The sequence below is a fragment of the Idiotropiscis lumnitzeri genome, chromosome 3 (assembly GCF_059441095.1).
Source record: "Idiotropiscis lumnitzeri isolate Australia: NSW breed Sydney's pygmy pipehorse chromosome 3, RoL_Ilum_1.0, whole genome shotgun sequence".
Taxonomy (NCBI): domain Eukaryota; kingdom Metazoa; phylum Chordata; class Actinopteri; order Syngnathiformes; family Syngnathidae; genus Idiotropiscis; species Idiotropiscis lumnitzeri.
In genome coordinates this window covers 27403572-27424598 of record NC_142393.1, presented here as the reverse complement: position 1 = coordinate 27424598, position 21027 = coordinate 27403572, and the positions used below count along the sequence as shown (strand labels likewise).

Sequence of the window (21027 nt, the reverse complement as noted above, 5' to 3'; positions counted from 1 at the left end):
CTAACATGACAATCACACAAAAAATGTATAGAAGTACATCATCCTTATCAGATATGCTGATTATTAAATGTATTAACGTGTGCACATCGCCCATCACAAACATTTCTTACCACGATATGACTACCGCAGTGTCAGTCAAGACTTAATTAGCATTATTATAATTTCTATTTTGGACACAGCTCTTTTATTGCATGTCATTGCCCCTTGGAAATTATCCTTCAAGCTTCAATGCCGTTAATGTATGTTCAAGTAAATGAAACGTTCATTTCTTCTTGTGCAGAAGATTCAAGTTCCAGATTCCGAAATGTGCAGGGTGTGTCGGAAGAGGGTGTACCCTATGGAAGCTCTGATTGCAGACAAGCAAAACTTCCATAAAAGCTGTTTTCGCTGTGACCACTGTAGAGGCAAACTAAGGTGGAGTGACTCAATATTGCAAACATGTTTCTTGTGACTCATTGCTGAGATTTGACCTGCTCTTTGTGCTTCTCCTTTAATAGTCTTGGCAACTACGCATCTCTCCATGGACGAATGTATTGCACGCCACACTACAAGCAACTCTTCAAGTCCAAAGGAAATTATGACGAAGGATTCGGACAGAAACCACTCAAAGAACGCTGGAATAGCAACCAAAAGGGTTCAGTTGAAACGACGACAATCAAATCAACCTTGCCTGAAAAGAAAGTGAAAAATTCCAAATATTCCACTGCTCAGGGAAAATTTATTGATCAGGATTGTGACACAAGCTCAGCTGGGAGTGGAAACATGAAATCCACAAGTAAGATAACTGTTGTGTGGCCTCCTCAGACTGATTCTCCCAAGAAATCCTTCACTATTGAAGAGGAGCTCAAGTTGATGAAGCCATTATGGCCCCCAGCAGAGGGTGCAGTCCAACAAAAGGAAGTTACACAGCCAATTAAGCCTGCACTAACAATGGGTGGCATTCCCCCTGCTGAAGCACAAAATGCGGCAGAGGCTTCAATTTGTAATGCTCTTGGTTTGCAGCAAGCAGCAGGAGGGAATGCCAGCCCGGAAATGAACGACGGTGCCTTCGACTCTTTGCCTTCGCTAGACTCTGTCGTGGAGTCTCAAGTCAAGGAGCAAAGTGAAGAGATTGTGGATGGATTTGTGAAAGGTGTGATGGAGGAGCAAGAAGAGCAACTCCTGGAGGAAGTAACAGTAAGTGACAGACAGACAGATTACGCAACAGGTGAAAATGTGGCGACTGAGAGAAATGAGGATGAGTTACGGGTGATCATACCAGATGAAGAGGGCCTAAATTCAAACATCAACAACAATAACAACAGAAGTATGCTACTTGACCATCAGGTCTCGTTGCAAGGGCTGACTGAGGATGAAGGAAAGGGCTTTGAGCCCAACCTTTTGACAGACGCAAGTAGTACCGCAGATGTGTTCCGAGCTGACTGCAGTGACGAATCAAACTGGATGCCAACTGAAGTGCTACAATTGGCACAGAGGGATGATGCCTTTGTGCCAGCCGGTGCCAAATGTGCTGAGGCCACGGAATCCGATCCAGACGTTTTCGCACATTTTCCAGAAGAGAAAGTCGAGGCAAAGATAAACACCTCAAGCTTCCTGGAGGACATTTTTGCCGGTCTCAGTACCAGCAGCTCCACTCTGCTATCTGATTTCCAATTTGATATCTTTGGGAAATCAGCTGGGGAGGGGCCGCCGCTGACAGCGCTTGACGACCTTTTGGATTTGGGGCAAGAGCAGAGGGAAAGAGCAGACCAAGCAGAAGATGAGAGGAGAAAGGACGGGAGCAGCTACGACGCCTCTCACTGGGCATGTAATGACACTCTGACAGCGGAGGAGCAGATCAAGAGGAACCGATATTATGACGATGACAGTGACGACGATTAAATACCAAGCATTGCAGTGCGCAATCAGAATCAGACAGCATAGCCCCCACCCATTTTTTTGTGCACGTCCATGGAGAGATGAACTGCTCTCATTTAATTCACCCAGCTTTCTGCAGTTTTAGCAAAGATGAGCTGCACCTGGTGTGCACCATAACATGAATATTTGCTCTTGTATGTTGCACAGAATACACATATGACTTGCCGCCATTATATTTGCAATAATACATTTCACATAAATAGATTTCCTTGCTTGAATATATTTGGACAGGTTTTCCTTTTTTTTTTCATTTATTGTCTGCGTTTTGGGTGAAATAAAGCTTCACAAACTCAACAGTTTATGACTTTTTAATGGGTAAGTGCAGAGAGAGATGAAAGCAGCAGTGGCACTGGGGTGTTTGATATACCACTCACACGCAGAACATGCAAGAAGGGATCTCTTTGGAGAAAGGTAAATTGATTTTTACTGATACAGAAAGGCTGTGTATGACTTTAATTTTTTCATTTGGTACTACCGATCCCAGTTTAGTTACTGTTACTTCTTAAAAAAACAAAGTTATGGTACGACTGTACGTATATTGTCAAAGCAAAAACAACAGATTGTGGGTGGGCTCTGCATTCTGCTGCCAGCTCCTTTATGTATGTAAGGCAACCGCTGTTACTGGTTCAATAATTCAGCATCCCTTTTTAATTGTGTCATTCTTTCAAGCAACATCTGGATTGACAATTAACAGTAGAGGCTTATTGCATTCATTTTTCATTGTTTGATTCTTCTGCGCTGCGGTTAAACTGGGAGGCAAATGTTAACTGCGGGTCAAACGTTTTAGCACATACTTATTTCTCCTCTTTTCACTGAAATTTAAGTCGCTAAGTGCAGCAGGGCTAAAGCACATAAATGCCCACAATACTGTAACAGAAGAATAATGCACATTTCAGAGCGATAGCATGATTTTTTTGGGGGGTGAGGGGGGGCAGTGATGTTAATAGCCTTTAGGTTTTAGTCAGCATTAGAACAGCCAAGAAAAACTTTTCTTTTGAGTCTGAATAAAAGCTTTGCTTGAAACACTGGGGCATGCTCATTTGCTCATTTGTCTCGCATTCAACTACTCTTCTGAGGCAGCACAACACTTGTGAACCAGGGGTGTGCAAGGTGTTCACGTCCAACAAACTGGACAACCGTGCTCCAAAATTAGGTATGTGTAACTTTGACGTGTTGCTACATGTAATTATTCTATTGATAGGCAACATAACACGCTCAGATAGGAAACGCTCTGTGTTATAAATAATGGGTGTGAAAACACGAGATAATAGTAGTAAAGGGGCACATCAAAGGAAGAGTAAAAAGTGTGTGTGTTTTTGTGTGTGCGCACGCATACGTGTGTGCAGGCAGGAGTGTATGCTGTTTGCGGAGGAGGCTGCTTGTAGCTGCTTCTGCCGCCTCTGCACCTCTCCACAGTGGCCAAAGAAAAAAAAATACCTAAACTGTCAAACTCTGGTTGAGGTAAAACACAAAGACAGTAATCCATAAGTAGCCAGGTAATTAAATGCCCAATGACAGCACTAAACACATAAATTTGCTAAGCCGCTTGTCCTCAAGAGGGTCGCCGGAGTGTTGGAGCCCGTCCCAGCTGTCTTAGGGCAGTAGGTGGGGTACACCCCGGCCAATTGCAGGGCACACAAAGACAGACAACCATTCACACGCACAACCACGCCTGGGGACAATTTAGAGTGTTCAATTAACCTACCATGCATGTTTTTGCAATGTGGTAGGAAACCGGAATACCCAGAGAAAACCCACGTGGGCACCGGGCGCACACGCAAACTCCACACAGGAAGGCCGGCGATCCCTGCACCTCTGAACTGTACGGCGAACATGCTAACCAACTGTCCACCGTGCCACTCTCAAAATCTCATATGCGAATTCTTTCTGGTTGATGTCAATTTCAGTCAACAGAAGTGACATGTACCCCTGAAATGGCGAAAAATGGGTTTAATTTTGCAGCTTAACTCATATTCCACAAACGCAATATTAATCAGAATGTCATGTTTTGACAAGTGGGCCTGCATAGAACATATTCTTACACAGAAATATGTTGGGTTGTCTTCACTCTAAAGCCACACTGCCAGCCAAAATCCAACATTTTTAGCCTTTGCTTTCAACTACTTAATCTTCCAAGTCAGAATCATTAAAATGTGCAAATTACGTATGTCTTGCTAGGTCCATCCCATTCTTTGCGAGTCGGTTCCAGTCGAGAGATCCAACGTATCCTCACGTTCTCATCCTTTTGCAAATTTACGCTGGCTGATTTCTTCTTTCAGCAAGATTCTGCACCCAGCCTCAATGCTTTCACAATCTTTTTAAATGTTCAAAATGTATTCCAAAACAACAGGACGCAGTGAAAGCAAGCCAGGAAACAGTAATAAAATGCTGTTGTCGTCCATTCACTGACGTTGTCAGGCCAATCGATATGTCAATCAAGAAGTCCCCACCCTCAGATTGGCCTTTCAAGGATGTGCTGAAAGCTGTCACAAAAAACCCTTCAATCACTATTGAGGTTTTTTTTGTTTTTTTTTAGTGCTGATGTCATTTTTACATCCAGACTATTATGTAAGTTCCAAAGCTCAGACCAATCAAGGGGAACATTAAGCGAAACGTAACATTAAAGAAAATAATAAAATCGTCATTTTTCAGTCATCAATAATATTAAAAATACTTCTGCAGAATTTTCCATTTTCTTTTTTTTTTGTATGACTGTTTAAAAACTTGGGCATCTAGTTCAAGTAAACCTGAGCATTCATTAGTCAGCTTTAACCAAATTTAGCATACCCACTTTATGATTGACATTACGTCTCAAATGACCAAGCCCAGAAATCAGGTTCACGGACTTTCTGTGTTTGCCGCTGTTAACTGGCTGATGGCGTGATTGTTTGAGCTTAAATTGGGCAAAATTTTATTTTCTTGATTTATGATGTCTCTGGACAAAAGTTAAGTGTAGGTAAATGATTTATTGAGACAAATTGTATGTTATATAATATGTATGATTGTTAATGGGATGATAACATTGGATATGGTCATCTTCAGTGATGCAAGCAACGCATTACTAAGTAACTCAATAACAGCGGCCATTTTGAGACTCTAGAAATCTCGTGTGTTATTATTTCTCGTCTGATTTAAGTTATAATTCAATGATTTAATACGCTTTCTTGTGACTAAACAAAGATTGCAAAAGGTACAATTTGAGGGCTCATCATCAGGTGTAACCTTTTTGAAGTGAGCCACATCAGGCACATGGCCAAACATAAAAATATGCCCCATTTCAGGGAATGCAACAGTAGTTAACTGCCATTAAGCTGCAAAAGTGAGCTACATGAGGCTCAAGTCATTGATCACCACATCAAATTCAGGCATGGTCTGGTACACTGGCGCAAATATCAACGGTGAAACAGGTGCAATGAACCGGGGCCCAGACGGCGTTAGCGACCCATGAAGGAAGTTGAAAAAAACATCCAGCTGTCCAAAATTCCACAGTCCTCTGATTTTGTAAATATAATTTCTCGGGGTGGGTCAGTGTCACTAAGTGGCTGTTATGGGAGGAGGAAATCCTCATTTGCTCCATCATCGTCAGTCACGAGGTGTCTCGATGAGGTGATGTGTAGCGCACAAAAAAGGAAAGACAAAAAAAAAGCAAGATGATCTTAACGCTAAATTGACAAATGTACACTTGTTTTTTTTAAAAACAAAGTCAGGCCAGCTAGCTCCATCACTGAAGCGGCACTGACCCGAGTGTTGCTTCCCGCTTCTCCGAGCGGTCAAACGGAGACTTCCCTGCCACCGCAGCCTCAGAGGACAAATGTGGCACATAAAGCTATGTCCACTTGTTAAGCTGTTGCTGGGACTCTACAATTTTATTCTGCCAGTAGATGCCACTGCAAAAAGTTATATAATAGTAACTGTTTTGTGTACTGTCGGTCTACCAGACAGTTCCCCAGAGACAAAAAACATGGAAACAGACTTGAAAATTACTTTCCTGAGTGCAATGCCCACAAGATGAGCTCCTAATGTGTGAGTTCAGCTTCTTTTTATTGTGGAAGAGAATTAGTGGGGTTTAAATTTACGGTAAAGTACCTGTCTGTACCCTTTTGTTGTGTTTTTGTGGCACACCGAGCCTTTTGCAAATATTCAAAGAGATTTGAAGGACATAAAACTGCATATAATGTATTGGAACCAGTTTGTGGTATTGTTAATGTTCAATATACAAATCACTACATTAAAATTGAAAATAAAAACCCTGAAAAAAAATACACGGTGAGAATAGCATTTCTCTCAAGGACGCATGTGCGCGTGTGCAGTTACCTGAATCGGAAGGAAGTGCTTCAACCTACGTTACCGAATGTGGAAATAATAACCCCTATTACCCAACAACATAACCCTGTCCAGTAAAACAATTGCAGGGACGGAAACTCTTGGAAACCACTTTCCTCAGAAGCTGGCAAACAAACAAAAAAAATACACTGACTCACTCAATATTACTCATTATCGTTTACGTTACCTCTTAATTGCCTGTGGCAAATGTGACAATTAGCTCAATTTCCTTATTGCATGAAATGAAGCTGTCGTTTTGGGCCCCCCAAAAAGTGAGGATTTTCTCCAACACATTAAATATATTAATATTGTGAAAGATATGGTTCCCCTAAATCTAATTCAGCTCAGGCTGAGTTATAGAAAATGAAAATAGTGGACTTTACAAATCATTATCAAAAACAATAATATCCAAGTATTACATGAATGGCCCGACTGGTTAGCACGATGGCCTCACAGTGAGAGAGGGTTCGATCCCAGCTCCACTCTTCCTGTGCGGAGTGTGCATGTTCTACCCGTTCTCCGGTTTCCTCCCACATTCCATGCTTGGCAGGTCAATTGAACACTCTAAATTGCCCTTACGTATGAGTGTGAGAGCAAATGGTTGTTCGTCTCTGTGTGACTTGCAATTGGCTGGCAACCAGTTCAGGGTGTCCCCAACCTACTGCCCGATGATAGCTGGGATAGGCTCCAGCAACCCCCCACCCCACTAATGGACGGATACATTGATGATGTCATGATAAAAAAAAACTTTTTCCAACAACTTTCAGTGTACGTGGAGATTAATTATCTCAGTGAAGTCGACGTCTTCAGCTGAAACGGGTCCATCGCAGATACATGTTGGAATATTGTCGCTTTTTGCGCAGATGCCATCATCAGAACCGTCAATCATTTCCGCTCGCTCGAGCTGTTGCTTCAAAGTGGGCCTCAGCGCGCCACTCCTCAGCAGCACCCGCCTACTCGCTCCCGACGCCGACGCTGATTGGCTGCTATCGCTCCACTAGCGGTCCTCTCGTTGGGCGCCTGCTGTCCTCGCGCCGGGCGCAACCTGCCCTCCGCGAGCGTGCGTCGCGATCGAGGCACTACACGCTCTCCATCAGAACTGGTGTCGACCTGACCGAAGCGCAATTCCTCCACAATCTGCACAACAGTGCAGAAGAGCGGGACGGCACCGGTATGTGCACGGCAATTCTCTCAATAGCGCGTTGTTTTGTTGTGCGCGCGTGTGATGCCTGTGTTTGCGCGTGTGCGTGCGTGCATTTTTAAGCACTCTTTGTATGCTGCAGGTGCGCTCCTGTCACCGGACGGAGGCTGTTGTTTAAAGAAGTGATGTTTACTATTTGTTTTTGCTGCCTCTAGTATAAATAAATAGCGCGTGTTGGTATTTTATTCATATGGATTCGTAACAGTTGCATTTTTAGTTTGTATTAGTTACTTCGCCAGTGGCGCGTGCACAGATAATGCTGTGTTGGACTGTGATAGGAGTGAACGTGTCGTATTAAGAGCATGCCATCACCCAGTGACAAGAAACCTCTGCTACTGGCGCGTGTACGTGTGAGCGAATGAAAGCATTGCAGATATGGAGTACGTCCAGATTAGTGCATTGTGCATCGCATAATACCCAGCTCTTCATAGCCTAATAACAAGGCTGCATCTGGCTGTTAATCCATGTTAGTCAAATCCATCATGTTCGTTTTAGTACAGAAAAAAATATGCTCAGTCACTCAGACGATGTATACAATAATTGGAACTAAGAAGAAAAAGTCCACGTGAAAATAATTAATTCGGGATGTCAGGCAAAAGGCAAAGCCACAGGTGGCGCTGTAACCAACAGCTGTGGGGCCATCTAACGTTTCATTTCATTCCAATCAGAACCCTTAAAAAGTCATTTCCTGCAATGGCACGTTGACAGCATTGGAGAAGTGTAGACCGATAGTGGAGCTACTACAAAACATTCCATTTAAGGCAACAAAACAAACATTTGAACTTGAATAAAGGAGAATATGGCTCACTGTGGCATAAAATCAAAAGCAACATTTCTTTTTTTTTTTGTTTACATTTACTCTCAATGCTGCTGCTGTTTTGTCAAATATCTTCCCGTAACCCTGCAGGCAGTCTCCACAACCCAGTGTTAAAGCTGCAATGTGTAATTTTTTTTTGTATTTAAAAAAAAGTTTCATCCATAAAAGGCCTGGCATGAAGAAGATGACACACCCACGCTCCACACTTGCTGTAAATTACATACAGGCAAGGACGCACTGGAAATCGTGTACTTCAAGGGATCACTCAGGCAGGGTGATCCATTTTCTCAGGAAAATGATATTAGCTTGTATTTTCAATTTGATCAATTTGTTTCACAGAAATCAATACAAAACAAAGGAGTTAAAAAAAATGTCTCCTGGTAATGTGCCGTTTGGCCACTCGCCCCTGCTCTCCCTCCATGTGTCGGTGGGGGTCAAGGGAGGGACCGATCACAATTCGTCCAGTCAAAGTCATTGTGAATATGTCGCCAAAAACTCAACATAACAGGACCAAGCGGCCCCAAAATGTATTTAGGCCCACTTCAAACTCGGGAAACATCACAAAACGATTAGCCTTTCCATGGCTGACTTAAAAGAGCAAGACATGAGCAGCCTATGTGCATCTTAGGTGCAGTTTCTGTCACATCTGCTGTTTTTCACATCACCTTCCGAGGTTTGTTCATGAGCTGAATTGCACATAAGTCGTTGCAGACCAAATTTAAATCCCTAAATGTTATCTTGACTTACTTTTCCCCCAAAGTTCACCTTTGTCTTAGAGGTAGTCCCTTCACCTATCTGAAAATCGGGTGCTTTAAACAGCAACACTGAGCTGAAGGGTCTGCCTCGGTGAAGCTCAGAATCTTTCAAGTCCAACTTTGACATTTCTAGTTGAACTCCTGTGCTCGTATTTGTCCGAAATTGACGCACAGTGGGGCGGCCCTCTCGCACAGCAATACTGCTGTATATTTGGCTGGGGAGGTCCGGAGAGGGTGAACACCACGCTCTGTCCTCAGGAGCACCACCAACAGTTATGGTGGCGGTGTGGAGCTTCTTCGATTTGACTGCATGTGCATCTGAGACACACAAACTTATGTCCTTCGGCTAACTGCTAACATTGACTTGTTAGCCATTGAAATCTAGGTGACAACAGAACGTGGCAAACCAAACCAGGAAACAACATGAAAAAACTACAATGCTTGGCTCCCAGCTATGACAGTCTGAGATGGGAAAAACGTTGGTGGTGCCAAAGTACGACTTTAGTCATCACAAAAAAAGCCTTAAATCACTACAGATTGTTTTAGGGGGGTGACTTTTACTGCTGACGTTATTTTGACCTATTACATAAGTGCCACGTGTCACTTGAATCTAAAAATGGGTGCAGTCTCCTGTTTGAAAACACTAACCCAACATCAGCAACAACAAGAGCTGGAAATAATCATAAGATAATTGCCTCTTCAGAAGAGTCAATATTTTCCCCCCACAGACTTTCCTTCAAAATAAAAATGGCATAGTTATCGAATCAACAGTTTGTTTTTTTGTAATGCAGAATTCGAGGGGGCGACAGAAGTTTAATACTGCAGCTTTAACATTTTTGAAAAGTTTCTGACACAGCGTCAAAATGGTTCACCTTCACAAAGACATGCTAAAATGATGGAATTTGCCGTTGGAAAATTTGACGCAGGTCAGGTCATAGTAGGACTAGCTTGGGGGATCTTTAAAAACTAAAACAGTACCTCTGCTGTGACAAACCAGGCTTTTTGGGACAGTATCTACATGGAAAGCCAGGTTTAATCATTTACAGTTAAAAATGTTCTTGTGTACACCGGTGTTTAATTTGCTACCAGAATAAAAAGCAGAGCGAAAGGAAACAAGATATAAACATATGATTATTCAACACTACCACTATTTCGGCTCACTTCATCCTCCCATACCAATTTGAAGACGTGCACTTTAACAGCTTCTTTGTCTAGCATTAAAAGATCGAGACACATCCTCTCTTCTGGAGTCATGTTGCCCTGTAAGGCCAATATATCAGTATGTTCCACACGCTTAGTATTGTAATAATGCCTTGAGAAAGACAAGCCCGTCACAGGGGCTTTCATACCACACACACATTCCAAATTCTTTCATTTGGGCCAATGTGCTGGCGCATGACCAGATAACCGTGGCTGTTTCGAGCAAAGAGGTAGGATGGAGGTTCTCTCCTTAAATTTCATAAATATCCCACAGGCCTTCCATTCACCTTCTGGGATATGACACATCGTGGTTTAATTTCAATGAGGCAGCGACCCTGCGCACATGAAGGACTTCATGTGGCAGTGATGCTAATCAGGTTCACCAATTTTCATGAGAAAAAAGTCACACAGGATGCAAGAAATGCTCTCATTCCGGTTTATGAATGATTACAGTATTGCCCGTTAAATTCACACTCCATGGTAAAACCTCTGTGCACTCCCTTAGTTATTCACCTAATCTGTTACGTGTTAAAGACCAAGTGTGAGGTAAACTTCAACTTTAACTGTATTTTGAGTAATACATCTATTTGAAGAACACACACGTTAGTTTTTTTTTTTTTTTTTAATGCAAACGTCCTAGATTCATAGCAACGTTCTGACAATGAAAATGCTTTTGTTCGGCAATCCCCGGTATTCTTCGCGAATGACGTAATTCGTAGAATGACGAGTCACCAGTCGCCATTGTACTGAATTTTTGTCTTGTTCGGTGAGCTGCTCAACTGCCATTGTTGTTGCGTTATTCGGCGAAGTGCCTCGGTGCTGTGTGATGATGCATTGTTCGCATTCTGGGAAGCATCTGTTTGAGTGGCCAAAACAAAAAATAGAGTGAATTTCAAGCCAATGTCGACGAGTGTTTGCTACAAGCACTTCAAATATCTCTGCTTTCTCAACCGTTTTGTTTATGTTAAATGGTTCGCAAAAGGGTAAGTGTGATTACAATCCATTTTAAAAAAACATATTGTGTGTTGGGTGTATTGTGACAGCTTGTGTGTGACTGACGGCTGCGATGTATGCGGAGTGTCCGTGCGCTAAAGAAAAACACTGCGAAAGGAGGAAAAAAGACAAGCGAAAGGTCACTGTTGTGTGAACAAGAAGCCGAGGACAACAAGTGGGCGGGTGTTAAGTAGTGAGTTGAACAGCAGGTGTGTAAATATGCCTTAAATACCTTACAAATGACAATGTAGGAAACCAACCCACTATAACGTGTGGTCTCAGTACCTAATCTCACGAGCGTCATTTACAGTATGGCAGAGCATCGAATTTAAAAACAATAACGCATAGCTAATATATAGATTTTACCATTCTTCTAGTCTCGCTGAGTCTAGTGTCCACTCATTGTCCGGTGTTCTGCCAAAATGTCCTGCCCGTGCGAATCGTCCAACTGGAAGCTGATTTGACAACCACACAATATTTTCGTTATCTTGAGGATCTGGCTTGCACGTGTATGTTCCAACGAGCTCCTTTTCCTCCAACTTCAAATGCATGGATCCCCTCAGATACGTTTGAGATTTTGCTATGTGAGTCCATTTCTGACTGGCGTGATACAATTTCTATGTTGAGCTCTGCTATAGTTGTCTTGAAACGACGTCACACTTCTGGGTTTGTCGCTCAGTAGAATCTCACTTCAAGAAATTTTTTTTTTTTTTTATTATGTATTTTTTCGTGCTTTATTATTTGTATTATGTGTAATTGCTTCACTTGTGACACAATAAGATTTAATTCAGCATTTCATGAATTTACTTCATACTAGGTCGTTCTCATTTATCCTCATATGTGGCTTCCGTGTGAAGCCATCCTGCCTGTCATGATTTATTATCAGGAAAACATGACACAGAGATTATATACTTAATAAATATTTTTAAGTGGCTTCTAAAGTGGGAAACTGAATTATTTTATTTTGTGACTGGATTAGATCTGCAAAAAGACTGTAGGCACAAACATAATTTCTTAATTAATAAACGTAAACGATGCATTTTCATACGGTAAGTGTTTGGAATTCAATTTCTTGGTGCAAGGCAGCCCTCCCAGATGCAATAAAGTGCCTCTGTCATTGATGAATGGTGCTTGCAAAGTGCACGGTAGGTTGTACTCTTTGAAAACAGCGGATTGGATTGCACTATACAATGTTGACGCACATTTTTGCTTTTGATGTGAATTCTCTTGTCAACAACGTTCAAAGGGAAAATCAGTCCGTTTGTTAGTTGTTACACTTGCAGCGTTGGTGCCTTCAGGGAGCTTCACAAATGTCAGTGTTGCTTTTTGAGTGAGTCTCCCGGGGAAGCTACGTTTCATGAGGCCCGTTAGTTTGGTTTCCCCCTTTTACATTCCAGTTTGTTATACATTGAAATAGACAGTCAACACGTCAGATATACAGTAAGTACTTTATTGCTATTCGGCACTCCAACCCCACAGCGTGCGTTTCATTTTCTTTTACAATATAAATAATGCTCACTTTTAATTTTCACTGTCAGAGAGCAGTCATGATGTATTGCTCGCTTTTTCCAAAGTCTGGGCCCTGCTTTTTTTCAAAGCCGAGGCTCAGCCCGTCACCGTAAAACCGGGTCTCACACAGGAGTAAAAGGGGCGGGATCAGGGCTGGCACTTGTAAAACTGGGCGGGATGGTTTTAATAGTTTTTGGCTCATTGTAAAAACTAATGACATGATACAAAACACACTTCTTCCACTTTTCAGGGCTGTGTTATATTTCTCCTGATACCGAACAAGCTTTGAAATATTTTTTTTCAATATTTTCCCAGAGTATTATCTCGCATCAACTTTGAGAAATAATAAATATAGATTGTGTCAATAATTGTATCGCATGTCAACACAATCCTTAATAAACTTTAATATTCAATGTTGTACATTATGAAATGAGCTGTCAAATTTTTAGGGAAAAAAAAGTCGAAAAAAAATCGCTGAGCTCTTTTAAATTAGCTCCTCTTGCTTGTATCCATGTTGTTAGAGTAAGCATTGCAGGCCACCAGGGAGCCCCCCCCCCCAAACAAAAAGGTTAAAAAAAATAATTGTCTCCAAAATTAAATCAAACACAATCAATAAATCACTTGCAAGATGAGGCAGGTCCCCTGACAATTTGATTTCATCAAGACAGGAAATAAAAGTGTGTTAAGTTTGCCATAATTTTTGATCCATTGATTATTTTGAAGAAAACATGTAATAGAAATACTTATTAAAACACCTTGGAACAGAAAAAAAGCATGGCGTTCAAGAGGTTTGTTTCATGACTCAGCTCTGCTTGTGTATGTTGTCTGCACTGGTTCGTGTTAGTCAGAGGTCACCAGTCTTTGAGGTGCTATTATGTGGTAGCAACTCATCAATATTTTGAGCGGGGGGCCTTTAATAGGGCAATATGCCACTATGGGGCGGGCGTAGGTTGCACTTTAGGAGAGCCTGGAAACTGAACAACTGACTCACAGAGGGGTCAACAAAGAGTCGTCATCGCATGCTTTTTCCTGCTTGACCTTCTTACGGAATAATGAAAAGTCAACTACAATCTGCAGCGCATTACAATTCATGCATGCCGCTTTTTACTATTATTACTGGAAGCGGTCTTTACGATGGTGTCAGCTCTTATAAGATCACGAGGCTGGCACCACTTTGTCTAGAGTGTTTTTTTTTGTCCTCTTTGAGGATATTTTACATTGATGAGCTCTGAACCAGACTTGCATGTTTGAATTTGAAGTTACGAGTCCAAATTATTCAACTCCCATTTCAAATGTTAAACTGTTTGCTGGAAACAGATCAAGTAAAGATGATTTGATGCCGTCCTCTTTATTAATATCCTATAATTTATCAGATTTAAATGTTGCATATGCCCCCTGCTGTAAATTACGCCAGAGGTTACCCGTAGTTACTTTGACTATGGTCAATTTTTACAATAGACTTTGACAACAGTAATAATAATCATTATAAGAAACAAAATAATTGGCATATCTATATATATAAAAAAATAATTTTCTGAATTCATTAGAATTGAAAGCGTATGATAAGTTCTGGGTGCAAACTACTTATCCCCCTACAAACACTGTTTGTCCCCAGAATAAGTAAGGACCCACTGAAGCCAGCCAAGCATGTGGTATTCCTGTGATTACAAGTGACAGAAGTCAGCTAAAGAACTGAGAAGAATGTAAGTCTAGAGCTACTGGCCAATAGTTAGGATAGGTGTTGTGTCTGCTTGTGTGAAGCGCATTGAGTTGCCTTTTGTTTGAAATGTGCTATATTGATAAAACTGCCTTGCCTTTCCTTGCCTAAATTTCACAATATTATTGATATTTCCCAAAAGTATTAAGCATGATCAGAATGTTGCTAAAATATGGGGAACGCATTGCATCAAATTTGACTTAGAATACAACAATCATCACTCAACAATGTTATGCACTTTTTGCAATTGGACAACAAGGGAGAAAACAATAATCCATTTATCTGATACCGCTTATCTTTACTCATTAAGGTCCCATTTGAGCTGGAGCCGAACCCTGCAGGCTCACTGGTCGCCAGACAATCAAACAGAACTTAGAGACAAACAACCATTGACAACTAAGGACAAGATTTAGTCTTTAATTAACCTGTGAAGCATGTATGTATTTGTAATGTGGTAAGATGTTGAAGTGCCCAGAGAAAACCCACACAAGCATGGGGAGATCCTGCAAACTTTACACAGAAAGACCAGAAACCTGATTGGCTTCAACCTCAGTATTCTGCGGCAAATGTGCCGTGCCATGGTAAACAACAACAATAACATAGTAATAACAGGTAAACAATAACATAGTAATAACTGGTAAACATAAATGAACTGTTAAATACACTAGACGGTGCTGATTTAATAGCCACCAGTCTTTGCAACAACATAGCACATTAATAAATGACTGCCCTGCTGCTTGTATACAACATTTTGCCAGGCATTTACTGAATTTGACACACACACACACACACACGCACACACGCGTACACGAGGACCTAAATAGCGTGTCACCATTGTAGATCTTATGTTTTTACAATTATGTTTCAGCAGGCAAAGAATATAGGAGAACCTAACACAATAATCTGATTTTTGTCCAAAAATGTGCTTGTTGTTTGTCTGGATTACAAATCAGCGTTGGGACTGTTCTTAATTGTGATTGTGCGAATGTGATAAAATAACTGCATTGTTTGCAGAACACAGTGCCCAGTCCCCAGTTGGTTTGTGACTCCCTGCGGTGCATCGGCTTCTATTTTTTAACGTGATGTTTTGTGAGCATATGTTTGGTGTCAAAGCTGCGATTATTTGTGAAGGAGCTCAGATTGTCGTGGGAATCTGGAGACAATTCTGAATGCAAAGATGGAAAGATCCAGCGGTCATGTCGTTATGAGGCCTCTCGGTGGCTTCTCACAGCTCCCACGCAAGCTTGCATCTCCAACTCTCGCAGCTGTGTTTGTATGTTGGCTGCTGTCAGCTTCGCAATTCATGCACAAGGCTCTGAGCAAAGCCTACTGAGCGCGCGACTTGCCGTGCCAAGACTGTGACGAAGGCTCTCTGAGGCTCTCTTCTTGAATTTGGGCTGCGATTTCCGTTGCCAAGCTGACTCTTTTGTCAAGCAGAACTGTCGAATAATAAAAAAAAAAAAAACGCAATTAAGAATAATTGTAGGTTCCTAGCTTGTTATGTGGAAAGAATATCCTTGCAGGCTGCACGACACTGGTAGCTCAAATCTGCACCATGCATTCTTCTGTATGTTGCTTGTTTGCAATGTGGTGAGGCCAGTGTTATAAATGAAGCCTGAACAATTAATCGGCCGGCCGATGTTAGCACATTTAAAATCAGCAAAGACGATTTTTTATTTCTTTTGTTCTTACACTCCAGCAAATGACAAATATGTTTGTCAAACATTGCCCCCATTTTCCAATTTTTGTTGATTGGTTTTGTTTCACACATTACAGAAAATAACAATGATAATTACGTTCAAGCACCCTTCCCAAAAAATTACAGATCTTTTTCATTTTCCAATTTTTGCTGATTCTTTTTTTACCCATACATTACAGCAAATGCCAAAGATAAAGACGTTCAAACACCACGACTCCACAGAAGGGCAGATTTTTGCAGTTTTTTTCTCCCCGTTGGAATGTTAAACAAACATTAAAGGACAAAGTACTGTAAAACAACCAAATGTTCTGCTTGTAAATCATACCTTTGTTACAAAAGTTAAGGTACCAACAAAAATATCTGATACCTTATATAGTTTTTTTAATTTAATCTTATAAATATTATGTTTTGTTGCAACCTTTGTTGGCAAAGCATTTCTATACTATGCTGTATTCATTGTGCACTTTCCAACATTAGCCGCGGACAGACCAAACTTGAGATAAAAGTTTGATCACAGGATATGGATGCTAGCCCTAAATATATGCTCACTGGTGCCAAACGCAATTCTGGCCACCAGCACGTGATTTGCAATGTCTCAATCCCAGTAGTTTTTATGTGCTCGAAGCCGATACACTGCAATTGTGAGTCGTTCACTCAGACTGTGTACGCAATGTATGTATATATGTCTTTGTCACTCACAAAATCATCTCTATTCCAACATAGCTTTTTTTTTGTATTGGGTTAAAAAGAAAAAGAAATCAAATAAATACCAGGTGGGTGTGATATTGCACTATTATCTCGTCATGTTGAACCATGTGAACCATGAAGAATGAGAAATACCATCTGCTCATTGGAGAGACAGGTGGAACAGAATTCCCTATCGTGTACTGATATTTACTTTGAGGCAACCAGGTTCAAGGTAAACTATATGAGGAGCCTTTCCTCTCGTCATGCCGTTTCTGGTTATTCACTTAATATAATAATATGCACATTGCACTTTGACCCCCATACAGTCACCAAACAGAAAATATTTTCCTGCATTATAAAATATGAACTATTGCATGGAATCTCTATCATCAACTTTCAATCCAAAATTGCTCCCAACAAAATACAACCCCCCTGTGGACTCATTTCAGATTTCATGTGTTTGACTCCTCAGCCTAATTATATAATATAATGTGCGCACAACCACCATGCAGAGCTCCATTAATCCAAGCCTAACAAGATGTAACACCGGTGATTTCATACTACAGCGGTTTGATACTCATGATGCGCGTTTACACATTGTTACCCAATGTAAATTTGGCATTTGCTCCTCTTCTTTATGCCCCCCAAAGCGACTCAAATTGATTTTCAGTGTAGGCAGGTTGCACTATATTACAATTTATGAACCCCATTTTATCACAGGCAGTTCTCTTTATTATGGACAGATCAAACAGCTGAGCTGTTGATCTTGATCTCTACTGCCTCCGCTTGTGTTATTGAATTACAGGATGGCACACATCTTCAAGTACTATAAAGGGATTAGGGCTGCTGCAAACAATTATTTTGCTAGTCGACTCATCACCAACAGTTATCGCGATTGGTCGACGAGTAGGATCATGTGTAAATTGGGGCATAACATGCGCAGCTTGAATTCTTTAAGTGAAGCTATGTACAATTTAATAATATAGAGAATCAAGATCAACTTCAATTAAACTTTGGAGCCCGTGTACCAGGATTTCTGACACATTTATAAATGATGGAGCAACCCACATTGAAGACGATACCCTGGCCATAAAATCTTTAGCTGTAAATGTAAAGTGCATTTCAAAATAGAACCAAAAACTATACAGTATATGCAGAGTTGCACTAATACTATGTAACTGTCTATAAATGCAAAAACAAATGTTTATTTTCGTTTTCTTTCCCTAAATTTCGTCATAAGATTTCAGTCCCATCTAGATTAAAAAAATGGATTGGTGCCCAAGTAAAGTCAAATATGTTTATAAGTATTTATATTAGTATTTAGAAAGTTTTATTAAACTAGTGCAACTCACTAAAATGTATAGTTTTTGGTTCCATTTAAAATACACTGAACCTTTGCTCATCAATGCAAATTGCGTTTGTGCATGGCGGCCGCACTGCACCAGCACACCGAGACAAGCCTGGCAGCGATTTAAATGAATAAATAAATAAATGAATCGAAACAAATCGATATTGAGAATCGAAAATTGAAAATCAAATTTGGTCTTGAGTGAATCGTAACAGCCCTACAATAGCGGAATGTTATTCAGCATGGCTATTTTTACAGTGCCATAAAGCAACACTGCTCAGCGATGTTTGGAAATATTAAGACCCTCATTTTATACATTATTATTATTTATTATTTTTTATGATTGTCTACAACAACAATTTGTTTCTATTACAATTGTTAATCGCTTTGTTTGAAATATCAAAGCAATCAAATCATTCTTTTTTTCATGCATCCTCGAAAGACGGACCATGGAGCAATTTGCTCGTTATTTGCATGATATTTGAGAATTGCAGTTGCCTTTTCCATTGACAGTAATTCAAAGAAGTACTTAACCCGTGTATTTTTGTTGCAACAATCTGGTTTGCCTATCTTCCAATTCATAAATGTCGTCCTTTTCACAGCCATAAAAGTTAAAGCAATGATTCTGTATCATTTTATGGAACAAACTGGAATTCAGTTCTTTCCTACATTCTGTATTTTTTGTTCTTTTTTTTTTTTAATCAATTGCTCTGCCTCAGGAGGAGTCCAATTAGACAGCCATTTTTCATTTCCAAGCATTCCTGAGTGATGACTCATGTGCATAGATAAAAGTGTGTTTGTTTTTGGCCAGTCATACCAGGCAAGTACATGAGAAATTGCAGCATAAGGCGGAAAAATAAAGCACAACATCGTCTTCCTCTTGAGCACTCAAGAATCAAGAATGTGTTTGTTCTCAAACATTAGGATTTTTGTTTTTCTCATTCGTGGAATCCAGATTAGCCACCAGCAATCATCTTTCTTTGCGTGGAATTTTGTGAATATTTTGTGCATTGATTTTAATCCTGATCCTTGCACTGAAATAGCTGTTATGAAATCGAGTTATACTTTGCACAGCAAACACACACTGGTCTGACTTGGATAAATGATTTGTCTGAAGGTCTATTGGTGTAAAATCTCTTGGTGCCCCAGTTACTTGAGAATTGTCTAATTTAGTGTACTGCCTCCATGGGAAAAATAATGTAACAGGATTGTGCTAAGGTTTGTTCTGGGGAGATGTGCCACGTGTCTTCTTCAATATGTAAAGTCCATGCATTTTTCAGGATGTGGTTGATTACATTCTCTGGATGAGTTTTCATATTTCATCAGCTTTAGGCGCTGTGGGTTTTACTTGCACACCAGTGGCCATTAATATTCAGTACAGTTTTCCCTCACTTGTCGCAGGTGATACGTTCCAAGACACCTGCAATAAGTAAATTACCGCAAAGTAGAGGTTGACTTTTTAAAAAATATTTTTTTCATCATACTTATCATAGTTTTTTATTTTTGGGTGCCTCTATTGCTCCGTATTGCGTATTGCTACTTCTTCTTCTGTTTTAAGACAAAGGTTCACATTGATATGATATTGACCGCAATCTCAGGAGATCAAGATTGCTCAATTTGTTAATGTAAACACACAATTTAACACCCCCAATTTGGAATTTTAGTAAATCAGACAACTGACATGCTGTTTAACTGTAATTGTTGCTTGCACCTTTGAAATGAGGCACGAGCCCCACTTTCATCTTTGTTAATTAGGCTACTTTTATTACGGATCTTGTTTCATGGCATCAGACATGTCTTCTTTTCTCAGGATTTACATTCCCATCATCCACTGTCTCTTTAAGGTACACCGATGAGTAATTACACAGGCACTCACGGAATGCACTCCATGGAAATAAATGAATTAATTAAATGAATTATGTCATATAAGGGGCTTAGTCTTTTTTTTTTAAAGGTAGAGAATTTTTTTTTCATTATTATTATTCTAGGGCGCTACATAATCATCACTTATTAAGTCTCATAAGAACAGACACATTTGCAGGGTGTAAAGTACTGCTAACACCATTTAAGGTTTTAGCTACCGCATCAGTAGTCAGAATTACACATTTTTCATTTGCAGACTAAACTGCCTCTTCTTTCTGATGTCTGTTTGTTGTGCTCTCTACCCTGAAGATGGAGGTTCAAAGCCAAAGACATATGGTAATTAAAAGAGTAAAAGAGTTTCATTGAAGAAAGCTGCAGCATTATCCAATCATCCATTCTAAGATGCTTATCCTCATTAAATATTACCATTATTATTATTATTTTCATCATTATTTTTAAACACATAGGAACAATTGAACATGAACATTTCTGGGGAAATTCATCATCCTGAATTTAAAATACAATTATTATATTATTGCAACAGGCTGAGTGAGTGGCAGTCGCCCATCTGATTTAAAGTAAAAATAGCTGCAGATGATCAGATGAAAACAAGAATTGACGTCTTTGATGTGAATGCCTGATTTGTCCCAAAGTTGAAACCAATGCTCTGACAAGGAGAACTTTAAACAGAACAAGTTGCCTGCTTAATGCAATTGTGCTTCAAATAAAGAATTTCATTTTGAGCAGATTCATCATTTTCTCAAGATTGCCTAAAAAGACAGCAGCTCTTTATGTACTAAAACAATGTCAATGTCATTTTATTGGTCGTTGCTTTACTTATAGTGTCTTCACATGCACTGATTTGCATTTGCTAAATTACAGCCAATCATATCTGTCACCATTTTGCATACTGCGATTAATAGCCCATTCATTCAAATTATATCTGAAAAGCACAATGACACTTCATTCGTCACAATTCTAAATGCCTTTTTTTTTTT

The 21027-nt window shown here is 40.2% G+C and overlaps 2 protein-coding genes across 2 annotated transcripts in view; both read left to right on the top strand.

The window, feature by feature from the left end:
* The window catches only part of xirp2a (xin actin binding repeat containing 2a), a 53409-nt gene extending 52766 nt beyond the window's left edge, over window positions 1-643 (top strand). Inside the window, exons 9-10 of the mRNA XM_088290551.1 lie at window positions 281-414; window positions 498-643. Of these exons, the coding sequence (XP_088146677.1) occupies window positions 281-375 (95 nt within the window). The 3' untranslated portion in view covers window positions 376-414; window positions 498-643. The remainder of the gene's footprint in view (window positions 1-280; window positions 415-497) is intronic.
* Window positions 644-7270: 6627 nt separating this feature from the next.
* LOC148340682 (beta-1,3-galactosyltransferase 1-like) overlaps window positions 7271-21027 on the top strand; it is a 70530-nt gene continuing 56773 nt past the window's right edge. The window contains exon 1 of the mRNA XM_088289562.1: window positions 7271-7411. The gene's annotated coding sequence lies outside the window, so the exon portion shown is untranslated. The remainder of the gene's footprint in view (window positions 7412-21027) is intronic.